This window comes from Xenopus laevis, chromosome 2L (assembly GCF_017654675.1).
Source record: "Xenopus laevis strain J_2021 chromosome 2L, Xenopus_laevis_v10.1, whole genome shotgun sequence".
Lineage (NCBI taxonomy): Eukaryota > Metazoa > Chordata > Amphibia > Anura > Pipidae > Xenopus > Xenopus laevis.
In genome coordinates, this window is record NC_054373.1 from 31,609,601 (window position 1) to 31,635,585 (window position 25,985).

Genomic DNA, 25,985 nt, shown 5'->3' on the forward strand with positions numbered 1-25,985 from the left:
TTTGGCACTCTATTGTTATAAAACAGTCATGTCATACAAAGAGGTCTATGGAAAGTCTTTTGATGGGCCACATCTGCCTTTTGGGCTTCCAGTGGGGGCAGCTCTGATCTACACTTGCCCACTGAGAGTTCAACACCACCACAGTCCACTCACTGGACACCAATTTGATAGAGAGAACACAGAGCACTGCATGTTTTAGCAGTGAAAATAGGAAGAAAGATTAAGCAAATGTCAAGAATTAACCGGAAAACAGAACAGTCATTCATTTAATTTGCTTTCCTCCACAGGAATGATCATTGTTTGTTTAGGATGCATCCCAGTTAAAACTGGCTTATCCTACTATGATAGGTTTCCGCAGGTTGATAACCTTTAATTTCCAGGTGAACTCAAGATATTTACACAAACTCTCAGCTTACAGCTGCTCTTGGGTCATACATGATAAAGTGTCGTGAGAACAAATAGAAATATTAGCATTACAGGAACAAGCACGGATTAAAGAGAAATCCAAAAGAACGCCAATGGACAATTAAAGGGCACCCGTCACCCGAAAAAATTATTCCAAATCCTATTATATCACATTAATCAAGCAAAACAATCTTCAATAACCCTTTATAAATTATTTGAATCTTGGTTCCTTCAGTTTGGGAATTCATAATTATAGGAAGCAGGCTGGAGCCATATTGTGGACACTGTTATTAAGACAAGCTATGCATCATTTGTGCACCAAAATGGGGGACCTGATGTCAATCCCCATGCACAGGTTACACAATTAAAAGGTAAAGAGAGAGGGGGAATGTGGGAGTGCAGTGACATCCAGTAAGTGCTGAATGGAAAGTGAAAGTAATTGCCTGCCCCGCCTCTATGAGGGGCAGGCAATATTTGATCGACAGCTGGGATTTTTAAATGAGTTTACAACAGCTACGAATGCTTTAATAAAAAAAGAAAATTAAATTTCATGTTTAATTTAAAAAGGACTTCTATTATACAGCTTTTTATGTCTGGGTGGCAGGTCCGCTTTAAAAACGAGAAAGTTATCCGGACTAACAGAATCTGTGATGGGCTATCTTGCTGCATCAGTGTCTCAGTCATGGAGTAAAGCAGCACAGGCATAGTAAGGGTGCATATGAGGATGCCACAAGTATTAGGCAATGTGTATAGCTTTAAATGTGGTGATTCACTTTGTAGAGGACACTGCAACTGCAATGGTGGCTGCAACCAACTGCAACTTTTTTATGAGTCTTTCCTGTTCTAATGATAATGTAAACAGAAGTGAGTTTTAAATGATAAGGCAGTGGTCCGTCTCTTGGCAAGGCAGAGTATTTACTAGAGAGCCACTGTGGTTTAGCCATAACAGACTTTTAGCTTCTAACCGCAGATCCAACTGCAGACTGTTGGAAAATGATTAGTTAGTATAGACCAGCCCTAATTTACAAAGCAGCATACTAAAGGGAATGACAACCCCACCAAGCAGACACTGTGTTTATAAACTGATAGAACGATAAAGGGTAATATTATTCATTTGTGCACAAATTTAAGGACCTAAATAACAGATGGACTTCTAAATAAATAACTCATTAAAGCCACCAAAAAAGAGCTGTGCCTCTACAAGGTTTGAGAGAAACTCACTGGAACATATCACTGCATAATATATAAACCATTGAATATAATGGAATGCAAATCCAAATAAACATGTATTTGCAATCAACCCCTAGATCTTCGGACTTCCATAAGAGCTATTGCTGCCATGTCAGGGGAGGCAATGTTCACCAATAAACTGGGAGAGCGATAGTTCTAAGAGTTGTAGTTGAAATTGTTGAAGCCACTGTCTATTCAGGATCCTGCCACTGCGGTCCTGCTTCCGGCTCCTTCTATTTATAGGCGTGTTTGCTCCAGCCTGCCCTCTTCGTGTGATCAAAGATGGGCAGGGCTATAAATAGAGGAGGATTCTCGTGTCTGGCGCGAGTTTGGAATGGGAAATTAGTTGTGGTCGACTTTTTACTAGACGTGTTATCCAGAATGCTGGGGTTTCCGGATAAGGGTTTTTGTCAGTGGGATCTCCATATCTCATAGGACAACTAAACCTCATCCAATAAGAAAAGCCCCTACCTCTTACCCTAGATAGTCCCCCTACCTGCTTCCCCCCGCATAGTTGATTACCCCTGAAAGTGCCCCTAACACAGTACTCATGTATCAGTGCAGAGTAAGCAAAGAGGAGCTCATGGGCTCCATCTTTCGGCTCTTGGATATTATTCCTTAAGTGAACACCGTATTGGCCCATACACAGTTGGAGCAGTCTTCCGGTTCGTAGCAACTGCTCATGCGCCAAAAATTGTTGAAGGGAATGAAGATGGCGCCCATGAACTCTGCTGCACCGATAGGGGAGTATTGTGTTATGGACACTTTCAGGGGTAATAAACAAAGCGGGAGGGAAGCAGGGAGGGGGGACTGTTTAGTATAGTAGGTAGGGGCTTTTCTTATTGGGAGGTCAGTTCTCCTATAAATCTATTAACCATTAATTACACCCATTAGGATTGTTTTGCCTCCAATAAGGATTAACTATATCTTAGTTGGGATCAAGTACATAGCACTGTTCTATTGTTACATAGGAAAAAGGAAATCATTTTTTTTTTTAAATTTTACTTAATTCCTTAAAATGGAGACTATGGGAGGTGACCTACCCGTATCCACAGCTTTCTGGATAACGGATCCCATACCTGTATTATAGTACACAAAGTATTTCCAATAAATTACCTGCAAATGAATGTATTCATCAAAACAACCAATAATGTTCATTGCGCCCTGCAGTCTCTTGCTTTTATTTCTGTAGTTCTTTGCAGAGAGCTATACTAAACAGTCTCTTTTTTCTAATCCTTGTAATGCAAGAAGCGCCAATTTGAATCTTGATTTCTGTCTTCACCCCCTTTCCTATGTACAAACAGTCTTTATATCTCCCAGTCGTCATTACTAATGAAACATGAAAATGTAGCTGCATTTTTTCTGCTGTGGAAAAATAAAGATAATTGCCCTCTCAGTCCCCATATGCAAAATGTCAAAGACATCAAGTTACACAGTAATATACATTTACATGGAAGGGGAGATTTAAAGAAAGGCACAGAGTTCATCCCTTGTCAGCAGGAACTGGAGGAGATACCCATACTATAATGCTACTCATGTGAATCGACAGGACGGTAAACAGATGGGAATAGGGGAATACGATTGAATGATCCACACACGTAACAAAGCTATATACATTTAACATGTGTTTTCAAAAGCTGTACATTACTGCAATCTTGCTGCTGAGCAGTCAGAAGATTTAAAGGGGAAGTTCACGTCCTTTTTTGTACATATTTGCCATTCTCATGTTTATCTGAATCTGCATAATTTGTTTAAATCATAATTTAGCTTTCAGTCGTCCGTCCAACCCACTGCCTTGATGCTAGGGCTATAAAACCTAGAAATCATATATCCGTTATTGTAATTCAAATCTGGAGAGCCACAGAACAAAAAATGTTTTTTCTAAAAAAAAGTACAAGTAAAAAATGTTTTTTTTGCCACTTGCTTCCCGTCCTTAATTTGCATATACAAATTAGGATATGGTTTGTCATTCGGCCGAATCTTTCATGTAGGATTCGGCCAAATCATAAATAGTGGATTACTTTTCAGTTTAAGCCCTACTTGAAGGTCCAGCCTTTAGTCAGTGCCTCCCTTTGGGGTTCAATCCTTAGTCACACCCCCCTTTAACTCATGAAATAAGTACAGAAAAAAGAACAATATTGGTCATACAGTGATATATAAAGACATACTTGTTGCAATAAAGGAACGGTAACAACAAAAAATTCAAGTGTTTAAAGTAAAGTAATGAAAATATCATGTAGTGTTGTCCTGCACTGGTAAAACTGAAGTGTTTGCTTCAAAAACACTACTATAGTTCATATAAACAAGCTGCTGAGTAGCAATGGCGGAAATTGAAAAAAGGCTATATGGCACAGGTTAAATAGTGGATAACAGATAACACCATTATTTTCTACAGAGCTTATTTTAACCTGATCCTTTTCTACTTTGAATGGCTGCCCCCACAGCAGCTTATTTATATAAACAATAGTAGTGTTTCTGAAGCAAAACACTTTAATTTTTGATGTTACTGTTCCTTTAACTGACCTTCGACACTCCTAGGTGTATCTAGGAAAGCAAATGTCCATACTCCCCCAACTCATAATGTAAGTCTTACGATCTGTCCTTTAGGCTGAGCCACCACTTTCCACTGTCCAAAGCCCCTCTGGATGGGGACAGCCCCACAGTTTGGGAATCACTGCTTTATAACATTACAAACAATAATGCTGTAGTCAGCTGGTGTGTAATTTGGGCACTAGGCCAGGGCAATTCTAACATGTGCTTAGGCACAACTATTTACATTCTCCAATAAGCTGTTACCATTTTACATCCAAAGCAGTTTTTCCAAAGACTTTGATGGAAATATTTTGCTTCGGTTGCTCCTAAAATAATCTAATGTAAAACAGTGTCTGGAATTGTCTCCCAGTAAGTCTACAGGAAACATGTTGTATTGGCGACTTTCTCTTAAAAATGCTCAAACACCTGTCCATTTAACATGGCAGCAACCCTTCAGAAAGTGGAGAGAAACCAATATCCATGTGAGACATACTTTACACATTAATGACATGTCAATGATACACCAGCCAGAGCCTTTCCTAAAATAAATCATTTCTAACTGGCGTCAGTATAAGGCACCATGCTACCAAGATTATGGTCTCCAAACCAACCTAAATGTACCATAGTCTAACAGTCAAGCAACTCTCATGCACAATATAATTCTTTATACCTTTATTTCCACGATCATCTCCCCATGAGTTTTCCACTCGCCATTTCACAAATTCTCCATCTTGATCGAACTAAAGAACACAGGAAAAAAATATGTTACTTCATTTATTAACAGCAATGAATGATATTAAAATTGTGAATTCAAATGTATTACATTATTATGTAAACCCAGAGCTTGCAGCTGGGTATGGAAATCAGTAATAAGTGGGTTGACCTAAAGCTGTGGGATCTGTGGGTTGGGTCTGCTTGTAAAAGGTTGTGAGTTTTCTTTAAAAGTAAAAACCAGAGTTATAATTAAAAATTCAAATAATTTATTGGGACATACAGATGACCGCCTAACGCGTTTCATGCCTACTGGGGCACTTACTAACATGAGTAAGTGCCACAGTAGGCACGAAAAGTGTTAGGCGGTCATCTGTATGTCCCAATAAATTATTTGAATTTTTAATTATAACTCTGGTTTTTACTTTTGGAGAAAACTTTTTTTGTTCCAGATTTTTGCACCCATGGACTGGGGTGAATTGTCAATATTTTTCTCCTTGCATTAAATTGTTTTGGACACTTTTTCTGATTTATAATGGTAAAGTTAATGCCATAGTACACCAATTCTCTATTGTTTGACATTGGGTCTGCTTGTGCCAAGTGAGCCCAAGACAAGGGTTCAAACTTTAAAGCATATTGGTGATGTGATTGGAAGGGACAGATGAGAACGCGGGCTGGGTTTAAAAGCAGTGTTTTAGGATCGGCTGTGGTTTGACAAATGTCTGACACAATCATCACTAACTCAAATACTATAAAAACCACAGAATTCACTACACGGTCTAGGTGCGGAGTCATGAAATGGATCAGGGCTGGGAAGAACAGGTCAGTTAAAGGTTAAAACATTGGTGAACTCTAATCACGAATGGAAATAACATACATGCCATAGGACAAATTATACAGTATCAAGTGCAATAAGCATAATCTAGATCAGGGGTGGTAAAAATGGTATTATTAGATGACACAGAGGGGCAAATATATTAAAGGGATACGGTCATGGGGAAAAAATTTTTTTTCAAAAAGAATCAGTCAATAGTGCTGCTCCAGCAGAATTCTGCACTGAAATCCATTTCTCAAAAGAGCAAACAGATTTATTAATATTCAATTTTGAAATCTGACATGGGGCTAGACATTTTGTCAATTTCCCAGCTGCCCCCAGTCATGTGACTTGTGCCTGCACTTCAGGAGAGAAATGCTTTCTGGCAGGCTGCTGTTTTTCCTTCTCAATCTAACTGAATGTGTCTCAGTGAGACATTGGTTTTTACTATTGAGTGTTGTTCTTAGATCTACCAGGCAGCTGTTATCTTGTGTTAGGGAGCTGCTATCTGGTTACTTTCCCATTGTTCTTTTGTTTGGCTGCTGGGGGGGAAAGGGAGGGGGTGATATCACTCCAACTTGCAGTACAGCAGTAAAGAGTGATTGAAGTTTATCAGAGCACAAGTCACATGACTTGGGGCAGCTGGGAAATTGACAAAATGTCTAGCCCCATGTCAGATTTCAAAATTGAATATAAAAAAAAATCCGTTTTATCTTTTGAGAAATGGATTTCAGTGCAGAATTCTGCTGGAGCAGCATTAGTAAAAATTGAAAAAATGTTTTTATCCCATGACAGTATCCCTTTAAGGTTCGAGTTGTGTTTTCTTTGAAAATTCGACTCTTCGAGTTAATTATTTTGGTCAAAATTCACATTTTCTGGTTAAAAACAGAAACTAGAATTTTTAGGGTTTTTTTTTTTTTTATTATACCCCGATCCTGGAAATTGCTTGAATATGAAAATACACCAGCTAAAATCTGTCGAGGTTATGTAGAAGTCAATGGCAGAGGTCCCTTGAACCATTTGAAGTGTTAATAGCCTTCATGATTTTCGAGTTTTTTTTCGGAGGATTTTGCCAAAAACTCAACTTCCAATCAATTCAAGTTTCAAGTTTTTTCCCACCAAAACATGATCAACTTGGGTTGTTAACCCCGAACTCGCTTATTCGAGTTTTTCCCCAATCGAGTTTTATTTTTAAATTAGAAACCATTACAGTTGTGAGTTAATTCGAGCGCAGCCATTTATTCCTCGAACCCCACAAGAGTCTTGACAGGACTTTCTTTTGCCAAGATGGAAGTACGGCGAGGTGTCCACTGTATACCACAAATTATAGTCCACCATCCAAAAACGTATGGTTTGTTTGGTTTGTTTTTGTGCACCGTGAATCGTATGATCCCAGGGGGCGGCCCTTATTTTATAAAATGACAATTTTCTATTTATGATTACCCAATGGCACATACTACTAGAAAAGTATATTATTATGAAAATGGTTTATTTACATGAAGCAGGGTTTTACATATGAGCTGTTTTATGCATTATATTTTTAGAGAGACCTTCCTTGTTTGGGGCGCATAGTTTTCCTTTAAAGGGGAAACTAATCACAAAAAGGAGCTTTAAATATGATGAACATGTTTCATGCAAGAACACCGGACGCCAGGTATCAATTTTAATTCCAGTTTTGTAGATTGGAAGAAAGGCAAATATATCAAAACGGAAAAGAATAATTTTTATTTATAGATTATTTCTGACTACAAGGTGCTGGAATTTATTTTACGGTCAACCTGCTCTTTGACTACGCATTACATTATAAATCAAACACTCAGCTGAACAATGCTTAATAGCTACCGGTAAAACAATAACACACCCGAGCATGAACCTGTCCGTATCTAACAGCACCCCTGCTTTGGAGAAGGGAGGAAGGAATCTGCGAGGAGAAACATATAAGACTTTATTATATAAACTGTTGCTTGTTTTATTTGTATTGAGGCTTTTAACAACATATCTCAGGGATAAAAAAAACGAAATCATCTTCGGCAGTTGGCTCGCTGTTAGTTTCTTGCCCCCGTTAATCCCTTCCCTTTGATATTATAAAGCAACAATGTGGAGTTAAAAACTGGCTGACAAGTTAATCTCATACGAACAGTGCAAACAAGTTTTTAATATTGCTCAAATGAAGCAGAGGATTTAAACCTCCGCCTCCCCCAAGGAGAAGGACCAAATTCCCAACAAGCACGCCTTTTTCTTTTGTTCCACTGCATTTTTCTGTTACTTAAGCCAGATAAAAACCACAGCAAAACTCAAAATTCTGAAATTATCAGGGGGAGAATAATAAAGCAAACCAGGAGGCCAAAGCATGCTATTTGTTTTTAATGAACCACCCTCCCACGGTCTTGGCAAGACAAAGAACACTCATTAGGTCAGAATTTTGAAATCAGGTTTTAGGGATCATTTTCTGGTCTCTAACACAAAGCAGAGAGAAACCTGCAAGCCAGACCCCCTCCTCTGGGGAAACACTTGGGGGGGGGGGTTAAAGGCTTAAGCACAAGAGCAGCTTAGAGGGGAACACTGGGGGTCAGAGTAAAAGGCACAGAAATAATTACCATGTACCACAAATATATAAATGTCTGTACCTTCCAGTTTGCTGAAAAAATAAAAGCTGAATGGTTAAATGAGGCAATATAGACACAAAGAGTCATGGAATGAGTGACATGGGGTAGTGCTTCACATTCTTTCCCGGGGGACTTAATGAATTTCAGATTATTTTAACTGCAAATATTAGAATACCTGTGATATCTTTGCCCTAATATACGGTTATTCTAATGAAGCATGTACAGGTATGGGATCTGAATTAAGGAAAAGTGGTCTCCCATAGACTCCATTATAATCAAATAATCCAGATTTTTTAAATTGATTTCCTTTTTCACTGTAATAATAAAACAGTATCTTGTACTTGATCCAAACTAAGATATAATTAATCCTTATTGGAAACAAAACCAGCCTATTGGATTTATTTAATGTTTACATGATTTTCTAGTAGACAATGTATGAAGATCTGTTAAAGGGCATGTAAATCTAAAATAGAATAAGGCTAGAAATGCTGTATTTTGTATACTAAATATAAACATAAACTTACTACTCCACAAGCCTAATCAAACAAATAATTTATGCTTTCAACATTGGCTACAGGGGGTCACCATCTTGTAACTTTGTTAAACATCTTTGCAAGACTAAGACTGTGCACATGCTCAGTGTGGTCTGGGCTGCTTAGGGATCGTCATATACAAAGCTGCTTGAGTTCTGCATGGCTGGGAAGTAAGGCGGGGGCTCCCCCTGCTGTTCATAAGTATGATTGTTTCCCTGCTCAGCAGTTAGGGACCATCTGACAATTCCTATCCACAGCAGTAAATGAAGGGAGAATTTCACTGCATACAGTCAGGTTTCTTATAAAAACGGTACACATTTTTCAATTAAAGTATATTGGAGATAGGTTTCTTTTTCATTAAAGAAAGTAAAAATGGGATTTTATTTTTTTGCCTTTACATGCCCTTCAACCCGGAAAACCCCAGGTCCCATACCTGTACTCCAAAGAATCCTTCCACAGCAGTAGTCTCAGCTTAGACCTTCTCCATAGACATTAAGAAAACACCACCATGACGTGATCAAAACCAAAAGGGTTTATCTGGTCTCTACAATCTCTTATCTTCTGGGATCAGGAATTCTTAAATCTGTATATTATACAAGGCCCTACTTATTGATGGGGTTCTCATTTAATATTATTAGTTATATTATAAGTTATTAAAGATAATAGGTTACAAAGCAAGATAGATAATAAAATGTCTTTTTACACGATTATGCATGAGAACATCAATAAAATGTACATTTCTTCTGACAATTACTGTGTCCTGATATTAAAGGGGAGGTTGCCAGTAACCAAATCCTGGGGAAGTTCAAAACTATAAACGCAGGAATTCAAAGATTCTAAAGGACCGGCTTACAATGAAAACTTAATGATCATAAAAATCAGAACCATCAAACAATTCAATACGGTGCCTCCTTTTAAACCTTAGAGTCTTAGACATTTGTTCTGTTTGTTTTTCTCTGCTGTCCATACCTGGGGTCCTGGACAGAGCAACATACCACTTGGACTGCAGGAAAGATGGTGGCGGCTAAAGGCTTACGCACAAGAGCAGCACTCCCCCATGACACACTAAAAAACAGAAAGCACAATCCTCTCTGAGAATTGTCATCCCTGTTATATAAACAGATTGCACAATCTGGCAGTATTTCTATGCCAGTTATCCAATGCTGTAATTAGGTTAGAAGTATCACTATCACTAGATGTTAAATGCTACACAGAGCTTACTCATTGATTCACCAGGTTTAGGAGCTTAAATGAACAGTAACATAAAAAATGAAAGTGTTTTGAAGTAATAAAAATATCATGCAATGTTGCTCTGCACTGTTTAAACAATTGTGTTTGCTTCAGAAACTCTTCAATAGTTTATATAAACAAGCTGCCGTGTAGCCATGTGGGCAGCTATTCAAGCACAGGATACATAGTAGATATATGTTCCAAAGAATCCCATTATATACTACAGTGCTGATGTTATCTGCTGTGCAACCTGTGCCTTTTCTCCTTTTTCAGCTTTGAATGGCTGCCCCCATGGCTACACAGCAGATTATTTATATAAATTACAGTACAATTTCCGAAGCAAACACACTATTTTTACTAGTGTAGCACAACAGTATATTATATTTCCATTACTTAAAACACTTTCATTTTTTGGCGTTACTGTTCATTTAACAAACTAAGAGCCATATTGCCACTTTGGATTCAGGAAGGACTTCTTGCAGCCACTTCCTGACATCTAGGTTGACTTGGATGGTGACCTGCTCAGAACTAATATGTAAGCTAAACTGTCTTTTTCACAGCATGCATCCAATACAAGCATAAAGTACATTTATAGAGGAAAAGCCATCTGTATATGCCAAGGTACAGCTTCACATTTCCTTTTAGAGGCCTTTATGTGCTGGACTCACTGGAGGTGCACTGGCCAGGCCCAGACTGGCAATCTGTGGGTTCTGGCAAATGCCAGAGGGGCTGCTATAAGGTCCCATAGAAAGTCAGTATTTACTGGGCTGGTGGGGGCTGTTTGGGCCTCTGTGTGGGCTGATTGGGCCTCTGTATACCTGAAATGCCAGGGCCTATTTTAATTCTCAGTCTGGACCTGTGCACTGCTTAAGTTGAAATCATCCCCAATAACTTGTACCTGCCCAAATTTTGATGTCATGAGGCCATGAGGGGGAAAAAGCTCTCCCTAACCAGCATGTAGTCATTTTGGCATGCAAACTAGTGCAAAGTCCTTTTTGACTCCAGTACCAAACTGGTGCAGCATTGTGCTTTCACCCCCAAACCACTGAATATGACAGTGCTCTGGTTTGGGAGCCGAGTGACAGCCAAAATCTTGCTGTGCCAGTTTGGGAGCTGAGGTGAGGGCAAAACAACTCTGTGCAAGCTGGCGAACAGTAAGCAAAGCTGTTTTATTCTTGAGAGCCTCCATGGTGTCAAGATGTCAAGATTCATTAACAGTTACTGTATTAGCAATGCGTGACCTTGCAAACCAAAAGTTCAACCAGAAATAAATGCAAATAGATCACCGTAAAAAAAAAATCTAAAAACCAAAACCCACCCCCAAAAAAAACCCCAAAATCATCCAACACAATTAAATCCTTCTAAGGCATATTCAACTTTCACTACCTATGCAACAGGATAAACGTGACATAACTTTTGACATAATTACCATTGTCCCAAAATGAGTTTCACATAAACCAACAGACATACTGCATGATCACAAACCTTTGCCATATTATACATGGATTCATTTGAGCATAAAAGAAGGTTGCAGAGTTCTATTGATTGACTCTCCAGCATAACAGTGGCTTGCTGCCAGAAGTAATTAAAGATAGTAAATCTTAAACTCAGCCAAATACCAAAGTGCAATATCAATCTGAGCTAATCCATGAAGATTAGCTGGCTAACTTCAAACACATCGTGTTGCCCTTTTAAATAGGAAATACTTCTGAAGTATAGGGGTCCCACAAAAGAAAACAACCTGGACAAAAATATGCAATGTGCAGTTATATTTAGCAAAGTCCATGTTATCCAACACACAAACATACAACAGGTAGTATCATAAATTGATATACCTCGGCTAACCTTTTGTAAATAATATTGACTGCTCACAGTTTCAATATGCCTGTACCATTTCAGCTTCACTCTTGAAACCTACAATAACAGGTGGCATCAGAAGAAAACCAGGGGTTTCTCAAGAAGAGATGGATTAGTTACAGCCAGATTAGGTCCAAGCCTTCATTCCTTCAACCACCCCACTATGAACACAGCTGTTTTAGACACATATAATAAACTTTATATCTCTGTTGAGCCAATGAAACACTTAGGTGGTTGTACCTCTTGCTGCTTAGCTTGTTCTTTGTCATTACTTGATATTTTCATCTGACCACCCCACCAGTAATGTAAAGTCACATCTATGCTAACAAACACACTTGATCCTACAAGTTAAAACAATTACCAGACAATCAAGCATTGCACATTGTGGGACCAGACCTGGGTTGTTTAAGCTCTGGATTATGTGGGGAAGCTACACACATCCCGACGACGGTCCCTAGAGGATCGAAACGCATAGATGTCCTTTATGCCTTGATTTAAGTAAAGAGCTATTTTTTACAAATATATGCCATTAGTGCTTTCATCTTTTTATTGTATATATGCTTTGGTTTGCACCCGGCAAGTCGAGTGATGGGAGGAGAGTGCTGGTATAGAACATTTTGTATATATATATTTATATAGTAAATTAAGTACCCCCTATTGTAAAATATAAGGATATTATAAGTCACCGAGGTGTTCCATGACTATATAAAAGTATAAGGTTGAACTGCTTTTATACAGGTAATGGAACGCTGAGGTTACTTCTAAAATCCTCATTTTCCAACAAGGGGTACTTTATTTATTATAATACACAAGTTTTAGTCATGTGACAAATTACATGACTACTCACCATTTATAACTGACATCACTAGTCACCATTTATATCAGTGCTGTCCAAGTTCTGTGGTACCGAGGGCCAAATATTTACTGGCCTATGTGGAGGAGGGCCGATAATGGAAGTCAGTGTTGGCCGTTCCCCATTTTAAACCACACCCACTGTAAACCACACCCATATTACCACAAGAATGTTTAAGATCGTATCCACATTAACAGTGGTAGCACACCAAAAAAACAAATGGTTGGTGCTCACTGCAGGGAAATCCCTCATCACTCATATGTGAAAAATTTAAGTCATGTTGAAAACATACCCTTAAATCCATATGCCTCATACTCCCCTGTGGATAATACAACCCCCCCAACACATGATTATACACCTTAGGGGCCCTTAACAACAATTTCCAAATGCTAACAAACCCCCTAACAGGCTTACATCCCACAGGTAGCATAGGGCAAGCAGAGAATGGCACACTCAAGCAGCACTGGGCAAGCAGAGAATGGCACACACAGGGAGGCAGGGCCTAGCCAAGGTATTTTTGCACCCTAGGCAAAGGCTTCAATCAGTACCCCTCACCCAGTCCTGCATTACCATTTCCCACCTTACCAGTCATATAGCCCCCTGTACCTGTGCCAGCACCTATCATATTGCCTCCATTTGTACCTATACAATGGCAGTCAATCCCTCAGATTACCCCCAGGCCCCAATCTGTACCTGTGCCAGCATAAGACAAAACATCCATCATATTTTTACCCCCAATCTGTACCTATGCCAGCGGCAACCAAAAGAATCCATCATATTGCCCCAATTTGCATCTTTTCCAGCTGTAGCCAAAAATCCATCATATTTCCCTCAAACATCTGTGTACCTGTGCCAGCAGCCACCATATTGCCCCATGTACCTGAGCCAGCAGCAGCCAATCCCTTATATTGCCCCCAATCTATACCTGTGCCAGCATCAGCCAAAAATCCACACTATTGCCTCCATAGATGTACTTGTGCCAGCAGCAGCCAAATATCCATCATATCATCTGTTTACCTGTGCAAGTAGCAGCCAAGATATTGCCCACAAATATGTACCTGTGCCAGCAGCTGCCAAAAGGGAGGTGGGGAGTGATTCTGTCTGGAACAGGGGGTTTATAAAGTTGAAAAACTATTAAAGGCCAAGCAAATCAGGGTTTAAAAAAGAAAGAAAGGAAATTCCCCTAAAAGTGTGCCCCGCCCATGATTGCGCCCTAGGTGGGCGCCTACTCTGCCTGCCCCTAGTTCCAGCCCTGCAGGGAGGGAAGGCAGAACAGAGCAGGAGACAAGGAAAGCTCTCAGTCTAATATGTACTACATACAGTGACACAGTGCTGGTGCCCCATTAGCATTTTGAATAAGGTGTGAACAGGTGAACGATGTGGGCAGTTTCAGTCTGGATCTCAGGTGTGAACAGTACAGGCTTTAGGAGTGTGAACAATAGAGGTGTCACAAGTGTCAACAATACAGGGGGATCACAGGTGTGAACAATACATGGGTCTGAAATTGAGATTTAAACAATGCAGGGTGCAGTTTATCTCTACAGTGATACCTTTTAAAGTTTACATATGGTAAACAGGCACAGCATCTGGAGGGCCAAAGAAGGGGGGGCCTCGGGCCGCCAGTTGGACAGCCCTGATTTATATAGTGAATCAAGTACCCCCTCTTGTAAAATATAAGGATATTATAAGTTACAGAGGAGTTGCATGACCATATAAAAACACGAGGCCGATATAACTGATGACGACATCAGAACTCACCATTTATAAGGATATAATTTACAAGATATTCATATCTTATGTGTATTATATAGTGAATAAAGTACCCCCTCTTGTAAAATATAAGGATATTATAGGTTACCGCGGAGTTTCATGACCATATAAAATCACGAGGCCAAAGGCATCAGAACTCACCGTTTATAAGAATATAATTTACAAGATATTCATGGTTTTTGTGTATTATAAGGATATAATTTACAAGATATTAATGGCTTTAATGGATTTTTATGTGACTATGTGAGTGACAGAGACAGACAAGATTAAAATCAGTACAGTAATGCCGTATTATAAAAAGGCCATTTACCTTCTCTGTGACAGCTGTAAGGGCCATGGCATGGGTCATTAATGAGTCTCCATATATTAGCCGCTCTGCTTTGTTCAAGTTCTTTACAGACAAGCCGAACACCAGCTCATGGTCGAATCTGAACATAAACAAGTTGGCAGTAAATGCATGATAGAAGCAGACAAAATGCAAAATACAACAATATTAATCGAAAAGGCTTGCATGCAACATATTGGATATAGATAAATTAATTGAATGGGAGTTCCCACTATGCCGTGTAGCGATAAGAATACATAAACCTCAGATTTTGATTGACAGGATAATGCAGCATTTCAGTATGAGGAAGCTTACATTAAATTTTCCTTTTTGCCACAGTTCCCCTTTAAATGCAATGATATATTTGAGCAGGCTTACTCAAAATGGCAAGTCATCGTAAACAGATAGTTACTGCATCTGTAGGGCTATCAGGAGGCAGTTTTAAAGACTGTGCTGCAACAAAATTGCATCTCTCTACTGGTGCATATATAAACTACATTATTTATACCGCCACTAAACTTGGCAAACGTCAGAATCACCTTGACAAAGGCCTTGGTGCCGAAACGTTGGGGCCATGTTCATTCTTTTGGTAGGTGTATCCGCTCCTTGTTGGTGTTTTTCTTACTGTGTTTTTTTCTTGCTATGTTTAACTAATGAGTGTTACATATGATGTGCATTGTCATTTGATGTGTTGTACAATTTATGCCAATTTATGAAGCCACTATTTGTAAAAATTTTCTCTGCATAAAAGTAAAGCTTTTTTATGGATACCACTTTTGTTCTCTAAATTGTATTTTTTGAGTGTGCAAACCCACAGATATATTGAATTGCTTTCTGTTACCTTATGTAGGGGTAACTTATGGTTTCTGCACCTCTTTTACTATTATCCAGAACATTTACAAATTTGGTGTGTCCTCCATCTACTTATTATTAACTTTGCATATATAAACTACATTCAAGTTGTAGAGGATACATCTGTGGAATGGGTTCCTCCCAATAAATGTTTTGCAATTAATGATTTGGCTATAGCAACATAAATTTACCGATACATAGCTATGATGTTCAGCTACATCAACCGGTCAACCAGCCTGGGTTTTTGACTATTAGTTCCCTTTCAGGGGTGCCTGAAAGGTAGATTGTAATCTACTACTAGATTGTGACCAGTAGAGCAAAGATCTGAGCATTTGGATATTTATTAATGTTGTTCTGGATCTTTTGTCTAACCTTGGTAATCAAGTCTTCTATCACTGTATGTATTGTATGCATGGGTCACTTTATCACTTCTGAAAGCATTACCCCAAACCATGATTAAGACATTGACAGTCTAGCAAATCCGTTGCACCAAACTTGATCTATATCCACCAAGGAGTTATCAAAGAATTTGCTGTACCTCCTGGCAATAAATGTGAATAAGCTGTAGACTCAGTCTATGAGCTATCAGGCACTGAAAAAAGACAACTTATAGACTATAAAGCAGAATGTCATTCTAATGCAATAATGTCAAAGGTTGCTGTTACCTTCTTCTATCAACTCAAACAGGCCCAATTTACAACCCAATGGTATAAAAAAAATCTGATTGGTTTATGCTATGTGAAAGAGGCTCCTAACACCATTTTATTTGTCCTAAGACATTGATATATTGACATTGATTAATGTATAATGTAGGGATTGGTCAGACACGGATTCCTTTATAAAGTCGTTGTTTAGAGAAAATCTAACATTTGCATATTAAACAAAACAATTAAAACAGGCTTAAATAATCAAAGGAATCCCTAATTTTAAAGAGTTTCTTCACTACTGTAGTACGAAAATGTCAAACATTTTAAAACTTACATATTCAAGTCATTGATGCCCAACTTGCCATGGAAATGTTTTCCAACATCACAGCCGAACCACACTGCCTAAGTAAATGACAAAAAAATGTAAATATGTCAGGAATTGCAAGTCTAAAAGACACAGAATTGATACTTGCAGTGGAATTATAACACAGATGACCTACATATTTCATCTGGCTTTTCAACCTTCAGAGCAGATGAAAACTCCACGGGTTTTTAATCACTTGAGTCAAGCGGGGAATGAATGACATCAGGTATATAATTAGCGACCAGGCTACTTCAAAACAAGTGGGTCTAACGTCAAAATATGCATTCTGTCATCTGCATTTATGTGAGCAATTGGCTTCCATAAGTTGAAAGAACTAAGAATATTTGTTATTGTCTGCAGTGCTGAGGCCAGGGGGGACCAATTCCCCTCAGCTCAGTTAGTGACCCAGCAGAATACGAAGACTGTAATGATTTTAAAGTAATAACACACTTTCAAATAAGAACAAGGACTGAATTTTTAACATGTGTTCTGCACATGCTAAAATATACATCTTGATTTTATTTTAAACACCTTAACATTCTCTCTTCTATATCATGTAACATTGCATAAGCAATCGAAGGGGGGAAAACCCCAAAAGTGTCTTGTTTAAAAAAAATACAACATTTTTATCAGTGTATACAATGGTTAAACACATTTAAAAAAAGAGAGAGGTAAAGTGGTGGGAAAAGAGAGAGGGAACTAGGAGTTTGTAGAGGTGGGTACAAAACTTGGACAAGGAACAAGGGCAAAGCAGAGAGATATGGTAAAAAGAATGGATCAGATAATGACTACAGTTTTGTGTTGGGGGCGAAAAAACGGTCTGTTTCAAGGCTAAGGCACATACTACTGAACCCTGACACCTGGATTAAGAGGTGAAGGCACACAATCTCTCACAGGCAAGAAGATATTGTAGAGAGGTCATAGAGGAATGGATAGGCCCAGGCTAAACCGCGGAGACATAACAGCTTGGATAGCAATGGTTCATCAAGACTTTAATATTCCCTAAACTGAATCATTTTTTTACCACCAAAACCAACATGTATTTAGTGGGGGGAATGTATGCGGTTTAGTTAAAATGAGTTTCCCATGAGTTTCATTTTCCTTAATTGCTGCTGTATTTGCCATCCATTTAGTGTACAGCATTAACCCCAAGGCAGTGAGCCAATTAGTGTTTTGATAAATCAATTAATTGCCATGTTGATTACTGTGATTCACCAATATTAAAGTGCAAGCGCTCATGTGAATTACATGATAACTACCACTTTATAAAAATACTATAGTGTTGCACTGCTGGCTGATAAGTTTCACAAGAAAGTAACAAACTTAATAAATGACTAATTATATAAAAGGGCTGAAGTGCTGGTTAATGAGTCCCCAATGATGTAACGGAGAATGAATTAAGAGTAATCGATTGTATGACTGTGATTAATTTGATAATTTATATACTTAACCCAAACATAACAAGTGATTTGTTTTACCCAGATTGTTACCTTAGCGCAGTTTTTAATTCTACACCTTTGCTCAATTACTTGAAATATGAACTATGAATTACATAATAATGAATTATATAACAAATCACTCAGATTTTGGGTCACTGTAGGACTAATTGGTCCTGTAGGCACCTTTCATTTGACACAGTTAAGCTTCCTTTCCCCTTTTACCAATATGAGGAAATATCAGTAAATGGAAGTACACAAAACTCTTGCCTTTCTAGCAATATTGCTATAGTTAAATGTATTATTACAGTGTTTGTGAAGGCCTGTTATGATGTTTTTTGGTGATTTCATACATAATTCATGCTTACCTCTCCATCTTTAATAGACAGCGCAGCCAGTTTTTTTAAGATGTCAATAGGCTGGTTATTGTACAAAGTTCTGCGGCCCCCCACCATATTCCCCAGGAACTGCACAGTGTATAATTTTCCATATTTGTTCTGTGGTCTAGGATCATTTACAAGGCATATCTGAAAATGAAATAAAACGTAAAAAAAAAAAAATCTTTTATGATTCTGCATACAAGAAGATTCAAAATATACAGAACTCATATCCTCTCCTGCGAACATGTTGGTTTGTGTATTAATGTAAGGAGAATATCACTGCTAGCTCGGATTTCAGTCCCTAAGGGTAATGGCACATGGGCAGATTGGGGGGGAGATTAGTCGCCCCGGCGACAAATCGTCTCTTCTTCGGGGCGTCAATTTCCCCGAACTGCCTTCCCACCAGCTATAATGAAAAATCACCAGCGGGATGGCACTTTTTCCGAAGTCGCCCGAAGTTTCCCCATGAGGCAACTTTGGCGACTTCGTAAAACGAAGCGCCACGAGTGCCATCCCGCTGGCGATTTTTCATTATAGTCGAAGTTAGGGGAAGGCAGTTCGGGGAGATTGTAACAGAACAGGAGTGCAGGTCTCCCAATGGAGATGAAAGGAAGCAAATGGAGCAGAAATATGATAAAAATAGATACTAGTGAAAAAAGGTTTTGTTGTGGTTCTTTCCCAGATCTTTTTCGCTCTGCACACTTCCACTACTAGAGTACAAAGTGTAGACATATATTATTGATGGGGAGGCAGATTTATCAAGGGCCGAATTTCGAATTCATGTAAGTTTTTTTTTTTTTTAAATGGAATGAATTTGATTTTACTTGAAATTTGATTGGGGGTTATTTATTAAAAAAAATCAGATATCTAAAACTCGGAGGAATTTTACTGACCCGAAAACTCGATTTTCGAATCAAATTCTACCAAACTCGAATAGAGTTTCTTTCTCCGAAAAAAACTGGAATGTCAAATTTGTCGCTGGACTTATACATGAATTTGGCAAGTTTTAGGTGGTGAATAGATAAATCCAATCTTTTAAAAAATTCTAATCGAGTTTGGATAATTCACTAGTCTAATTTGACAGTTTGGACCATACATTTTTTTTCTAATTCGAATTTTTAAGTTCGGCCCTTAATAAATCTGCCACTTAGAGTCTGATCTAAGTGTGCAATTTTTGTATGCAAAAGCGTGTGTAAATGAAAGGCATGGGTTTACTGTAGCAAATAATAAAAAAGTAGTAATGTCCAAGCAGTCTCCATCCATAATCCTGAACAACAGTAGAGTGTCAGAGGTTATTGTATTTCTCAAAGCCGGGTCAAGTAGTGTCGGTGCCCAAGGCAAAACTACTTAGCCCGGTGCCTTGCTGTTATCTTCAGCTGTTTCCCAATTGTCCCAAAGGCTGTCCTGTGCATGTGCAGAACAGTAACATTTATTGATTGTAATCACTGGATGGTGCCTGATGAACTGGAAACTCTTCCCCAAAAATTTTATTTCTCTTGTTCTATAAAATTTCTTTCAGTCATCTAGGAAGTACTTAGTAGAACAGTGGACATTTATCATCTGACATACATGCTCTTTGCTAGAGTGGTGCCCATACTGGCTTCTTGCACTTTTTTTGAATTATAACATTATTGGGGGTCTTATTGCAACCACCACAAGTCTAATCTAAATTAGTGCATTGTTTACTTTGAAAAGCTAACTCAATATAAGTGCAACAAAGATTTTCTAACTACATAGGAACACTAATGAACTAACTCACCTTATCTTCCACATTGAAAATAGGTTTAACATGGCTCTTGTAAAAATCCTGGGGTGTTATAGGTCCAATCTTGCAAAAGTTTTTCTCCTTGTCTCGGAACTCCCAAGTTATAGTATCAGGAGGGCTCCCCAAGCATATACTGACCACTCTGTACACCTGGCAAAACAAGGGCAAAAAGATTATCAGCAATACCAGAAATAATTCAAATACATGTACTAAGTTGAGGCAATTTACAATTTGTTTTTTCTAAATAAATGACACAACAATAAAGAAAGATGCAGATTCCTAACAAACACCATCCTGATTGTCTGGTCTCAGAAACAAGGAAATGAAAATAGCAGAAATCATTAATAGTCATTTTATGATAATAAGACAGTGCTTAATTAATTTCTTCAGTGAATAGTATTGTCAAATTACCCCCCTTTTCAACATATCGATTTAATTTCTGCACATTTAAAAAGTGCTGGGCAGTTTTCTTATACACATCATTGGATATGATTTTCATTAATTTATACAGTTCATTTTAAAAACGTGTCTTTATTTTCTCTTCCTTTGCTTACATTTATCTGAAAAACCCTGCAGATTAATAAAGTTAAAATCCCTAAATTCTTACAGAAGAAACAAAAGATAGAAAAACTCTCATGAAGAATGGAAGAAGCAATGGGGCAAAGGGGGAAGTGGCTAACGCTAGCGAAAATTCGCCAGCGTGACGTCATTTTACCACTTTGCCGATTTACTAACGGGTGCTGGCGTGAATTCACTAGCGACGTGGACCTACTCTAGCGCTACTTCGCTCCCTTACACCAGCGAAGTTGCGCTATGGTGAAGGGACTTAACTAGGCTAATTCACTAACTTGCGGATTTTTGTGAACTGTACCTCTTGTGCCAGATTTTACTTCGCCACCTCAGACCAGGTGAAGTGCAATAGAGTAGATAAGGAAGGTTGAAAAAAAGTTGAAATTGTTTCTAAGTCCCAAAAAAACGCTGGCTGAAAAAGATGGTATTTTTTTTTAGGGTACCCTCCTTCCCCCCCTACATTTGATAACATATGGAACCTAAACTATACTGTGGGCACATGTGTAGGGCATTAGAATACATTTATTAAGGTTTCCTGGCCTTGTGTAGTGTAATGTGTTTGCTGCTGCATATACGCCCATTGTACTTTAACTGCACGCCGTATGCAAGTTTGCCTTCGCTAGCGTAACTTCAAACCGCTGATCGTACTATCGCTAGCGCAACTTCGCAAACGATCGGTAACTTGTGCGGAACTTCGGATCTTCGTGAATTTGCGCAGTCCTGGTGAATCTACGCCTGGCGAAGTGCAGCGAAGTCAAAACTTGTGCCACTTCAGAGGTAAGTAAATTTGCCCCATGTGCTCTTAAAGAAGGCTGCAGACACTGCTACATGTACTTATTGTGACAAAGAGCTCTGTCCCAGTAGGGTGGTGGTATATGATGGGAGGTTTTATAGCACCCAGTCTGAGGTATTGGCTTCTTCAAATCTCCAGGGTAAGACAGGCGAGGTCCAAGGGAGCCTGGCTGTGCAGTGGGGGGTTGAACTGGGAGTCAAAGAGACGCTCTGAAAACACGCTGTGATTTATTTGAACTAAACTGTGTATGCTACTAGAACCCCAAAGAGGGACTGCCTTTTGACAGCAATAAGGAGTTTTTTTCTGCATTCTGTAAAACTGCAAACCGCTGAGGTTTTCGCTATTTGTTTACTGTTATAACACAGAACTTGTGACTATTTAAGTTTGTCTGGTTTGAACAATAAACCCCAGGCAGGAGCCTCCTGTCTCCTATGTAAGAACTGTTTTACCTGAGCCTACCCGCTGTTATGAGCAATTCCCCACAGTATATATAGAATTCAGACCACTAGCCAATTCCTAAAATGAGAGGCTCTCTCTCTCTAATGTTATATTTCAAAGCACTGAGAATACAAATTCGTTTTCTAATTTTATGCTAGAAATAAAAAAGAAATATGCTGTTGCAATAAGTATATACGTAATCATTTGACTGCCACAGAAATCAAAGGTTCAGCTCTTTTGAATGTGTATATTTTTATTGCTTCTTGAGTACAGGTATGGTACCCGTTATCCAGAATGCTAGGGGCCTGGGGTTTTCCAGATAATGGATCTTTCTGTAATTTGGATCTTCATACCTTAAATCTACTAGAACATAATTTAAGTATTAAATAATCCCAATAGGCTGGTTTCGCCTCCACTAAGCATTAATTATATCTTAGTTTGGATCACGTACAAGGTAAGGTTTTATTATTCCGGAGAAAAAGGAAATAATGAGAAAAAATTGGATTTGTATAAATTGGGAGTCTATGGGAGACAACCATCTATAGCAGGTTTCCAGATAATAAAGGATACCTGTACAAACTTTGATGGTGAGAGATTTTGTCTATTTTCTCCCCAAAAATATAGATTTGCTCTAGGTTGCTTAAAATAATTCAGGTACTCGTGTAGCACCTTAGTGCCACGTATATGTAAACTTGCATACTGATGGTGAGCGATTTTGCCTATTTTTCTACCCAAAAATATAGATTTGCTCTAGGTTGCTTACAATAATTCTGGTACTTGTGTACCACCATAGTGCCACGTATATGGAAGGTTTAGCTGGGTCGTTTAATTCTTGAGCTACTCCAGTGTTACTTTGGTCTTGTGTTTGGGATCACGGTTCTGCTAAAAAATGGATTGTCCCCAAACTACAGTTTCAGTCTACCAAAACAGGTTATCTTTCTGAATTTTACTGTAATTTGTTTCATACATTCCTTATGTTTCAACTTGATGCCCAGTCCTTGCCGATAAAAGGAAGCCCTATGGGATGATGCAACTACCACCATATGGGTCAACTGATATAATATAAAGAACAATGTGAAAGTAACTCTGGTGATTGGCATAAAATTTAAGATCAAGACAGAGCTTTATGGCTAACAATGACAGAAACTTGTGCGACGCAAGTAAATGTGACACAGTAAAGTATGTTACAAAACAAGAAAAAGAGAGAGCTATTATTATAGAGAATTCACCATTAAGAGAGAGGGAGGTATAATTTACTGCTATTAGTTAATTTATTAAGAGAAAAAAAGTGGTAAAACCCACCACTCTCATTAATACAATATAAAAAATTAATAAACAACTTGTGAACACAATTAGTATGGGGTTGATTCGTAATTAGTGAGTTGGTATACAGAAGTTCATTAGTCAGTTAAAGTGCCAGTGCTTGAATAGTACAATCAATACCCGTGACTGTAAAATGAATTACTTATTTTTTAATAAGAATAATCAATTAATTCATTTGAAGACTGTACCCTTGATTGTAATATAATAGGTTAAATTGAATTAATGAAATTGCTAAGTGTACCTGCTAGATAAATAGCAATTATATTAAATTATCATTATAGACTTGAATTCATTAATATAAAGTGCTAGTGCAAGTGTAATAAATTAAAAGGTGAATTAATTAAGTATAAAGGTTAAAACAATGTGTCCAAGACCATCATTTGAAAATGAAGTAGTAGTGCACTAGCACTTTATGTTAATGAATTCAAGTCTATAATGATAATTTAAAATAATTGCTATTTATCTAGCAGGTACACTTAGCAACTTCATTAATTCAATTTAACCTGTTGAAGTAAAAGTAATTCATTTTACAGTCACGTGTATTGATTGTACTATTCAAGCACTGGCACTTTAACTGACTAATGAACTTCTGTACACCAACCACGAATTACGAATCAACCCCATACTAATTGTGTTCACAAGTTGTTTATTATTTTTTTATATTGTATTAAAGAGAGTGGGGGGTTTTACCACTTTTTTTCTCTTAATAAATTAACAGCAAAGTATGTTGGTAGCAATAGGAAAACTGAATGTTGCAAATTACAGGCATATACGGCAAGAGACTTTCTTTGTGCCTGCTAAAAAAATGGAAGAGTTCATCTTTCAGCAGGACAATGATCTCTAACACAAGGTCAATTTAACACTGGAGTGTCCTACAACACTATGGTCAAAGCTCTGATCTCTGTCCAAATGAGAATCTGTAGCACGATTAAAATCTGAAGTTCACAGGCATCGTCCAAATAGTTTTAATAATCTGGAGATCTGCCTGAGAAAATGGGCCAAAATCAAAAATCCTGAACAGTGTGCAAAATGTGGGCACTGAATTCATACGAGTGTATTTATTTGTTTTTGTTTATTGCTTTTTTCTTACAAAAACAGTGTTATTTTAAAAATTTAGTTTAACGTTTCAGTTCTTTTAGTCAAGGGATACTTTTGCAAGGTACCATATATAAACACATGTAGATATAGAAAGAACACTCTCATTTAATACACTATGCATCAGCTATCAATCTACAAATTCCGGAATCTTAGCCATCCAACAACTATCTGAATCATTAAACAGTTGGGCATTGTCTAGAAGACCAAAGATGTTCATTAATCATTTAAAAAAGGAAGCTAGTTCTGCGCAAATTCAATGATACAAGCATATCTGTGCGGGGCATAGTACAAATTTCTGATTTACAAATGACGTGTGAACTCTCTTCATGGGATATAGGAGGTCCAAAGGGGAAGTTAGGGCCCTACCGTTTCTGTAAACAGACAAAGTAGGGAATGTAAATCCAGATAATGTGGAATGCATGAGATCGTTTTGAAGCCCCACAGAACAGGAAACTGAAGTTGTGCGATTACAGTCAATAAATATTGTGTTAACAAGGGCAAATGGGTTGTGTGTGAAATTTCTGAAAGACAAAAAAAAATGGCACAATTGTTGCTGACGTCAATTACAGAACATCTGGTGCCAGAAAACTGGTATCTTGCAAGGATAATTCTTACTTGTCTATCCTGATCACTGCCTTAGCGAGAGCCCACCCTACCTATCAGGTCGGGACTGAGACTGTAATTAAGGCCTGGCATTTTAGTTACACAGAGGTCGAACAGCCTAAACAGAGGACCAAAGAACCCCCACCAGCCTAATAAATAGTGAGTGTCTATGGCTATTTACAGCAGCTCCTCTGGCATTTGCCAGAACTCACAGATTGCCAGTCTGGACACCTCTATATTAGCATCTCTCAATGCATGCACACATCTATGCACAGATATAGCACTTCTTTCTGAATTAATCCCAGCAATTGTGCAAATAAAAGTGAGCAATAATCAAGAGCATTTATAAAAGCATTTTAGCTTGTTGCTAATTTATGTATTTTTGTTAACACGGCATGCACAACTTTATAGAGTTAAATGCATGTTTTAATTTATATTGGGGCTGTGAAATATTGTGAGATGCATACTCAAGCCTCCTACTGTTCTCTTTAATTTCATCTTCCTATCACTGGGCACACAGGTGGACTTTGGGATGAAATCACACAAATAAGTGCATAAGTGCACTATTTGAGTTGTGAGTTTATTCGATGTAGAAAAAACCTCACAAACTCGACCTTTGATAAATAACGCCCAAAATATCTGCAGGCCATACTTTATGCCAGCATCTGTGAATTTATGTTCACAAAAACAAAATATATGTATTATGCATTATTTATAGTGGAACATATACTGTGTGTTCTTGATATATATATATATATATATATATATATATATATATATATATATATATATATATATATTTATTAAATACACACAGGCAGGAACAGATATTGCTAATGTATGCTTTTAA

The 25,985-nt window shown here is 38.0% G+C and overlaps 1 protein-coding gene across 1 annotated transcript in view; it reads right to left on the reverse strand.

Annotated features, from left to right (window-relative positions):
• Positions 1-25,985, reverse strand: part of blmh.L (bleomycin hydrolase L homeolog) — a 50,900-nt gene that overhangs the window by 7,799 nt on the left and 17,116 nt on the right. Inside the window, exons 7-11 of the mRNA XM_018246086.2 lie at positions 20,305-20,460; positions 18,534-18,692; positions 16,700-16,767; positions 14,852-14,969; positions 4,838-4,907 (exon numbers count right to left, since the gene is read on the reverse strand). Coding sequence (XP_018101575.1) covers positions 4,838-4,907; positions 14,852-14,969; positions 16,700-16,767; positions 18,534-18,692; positions 20,305-20,460 — 571 coding nt within the window. The remainder of the gene's footprint in view (positions 1-4,837; positions 4,908-14,851; positions 14,970-16,699; positions 16,768-18,533; positions 18,693-20,304; positions 20,461-25,985) is intronic.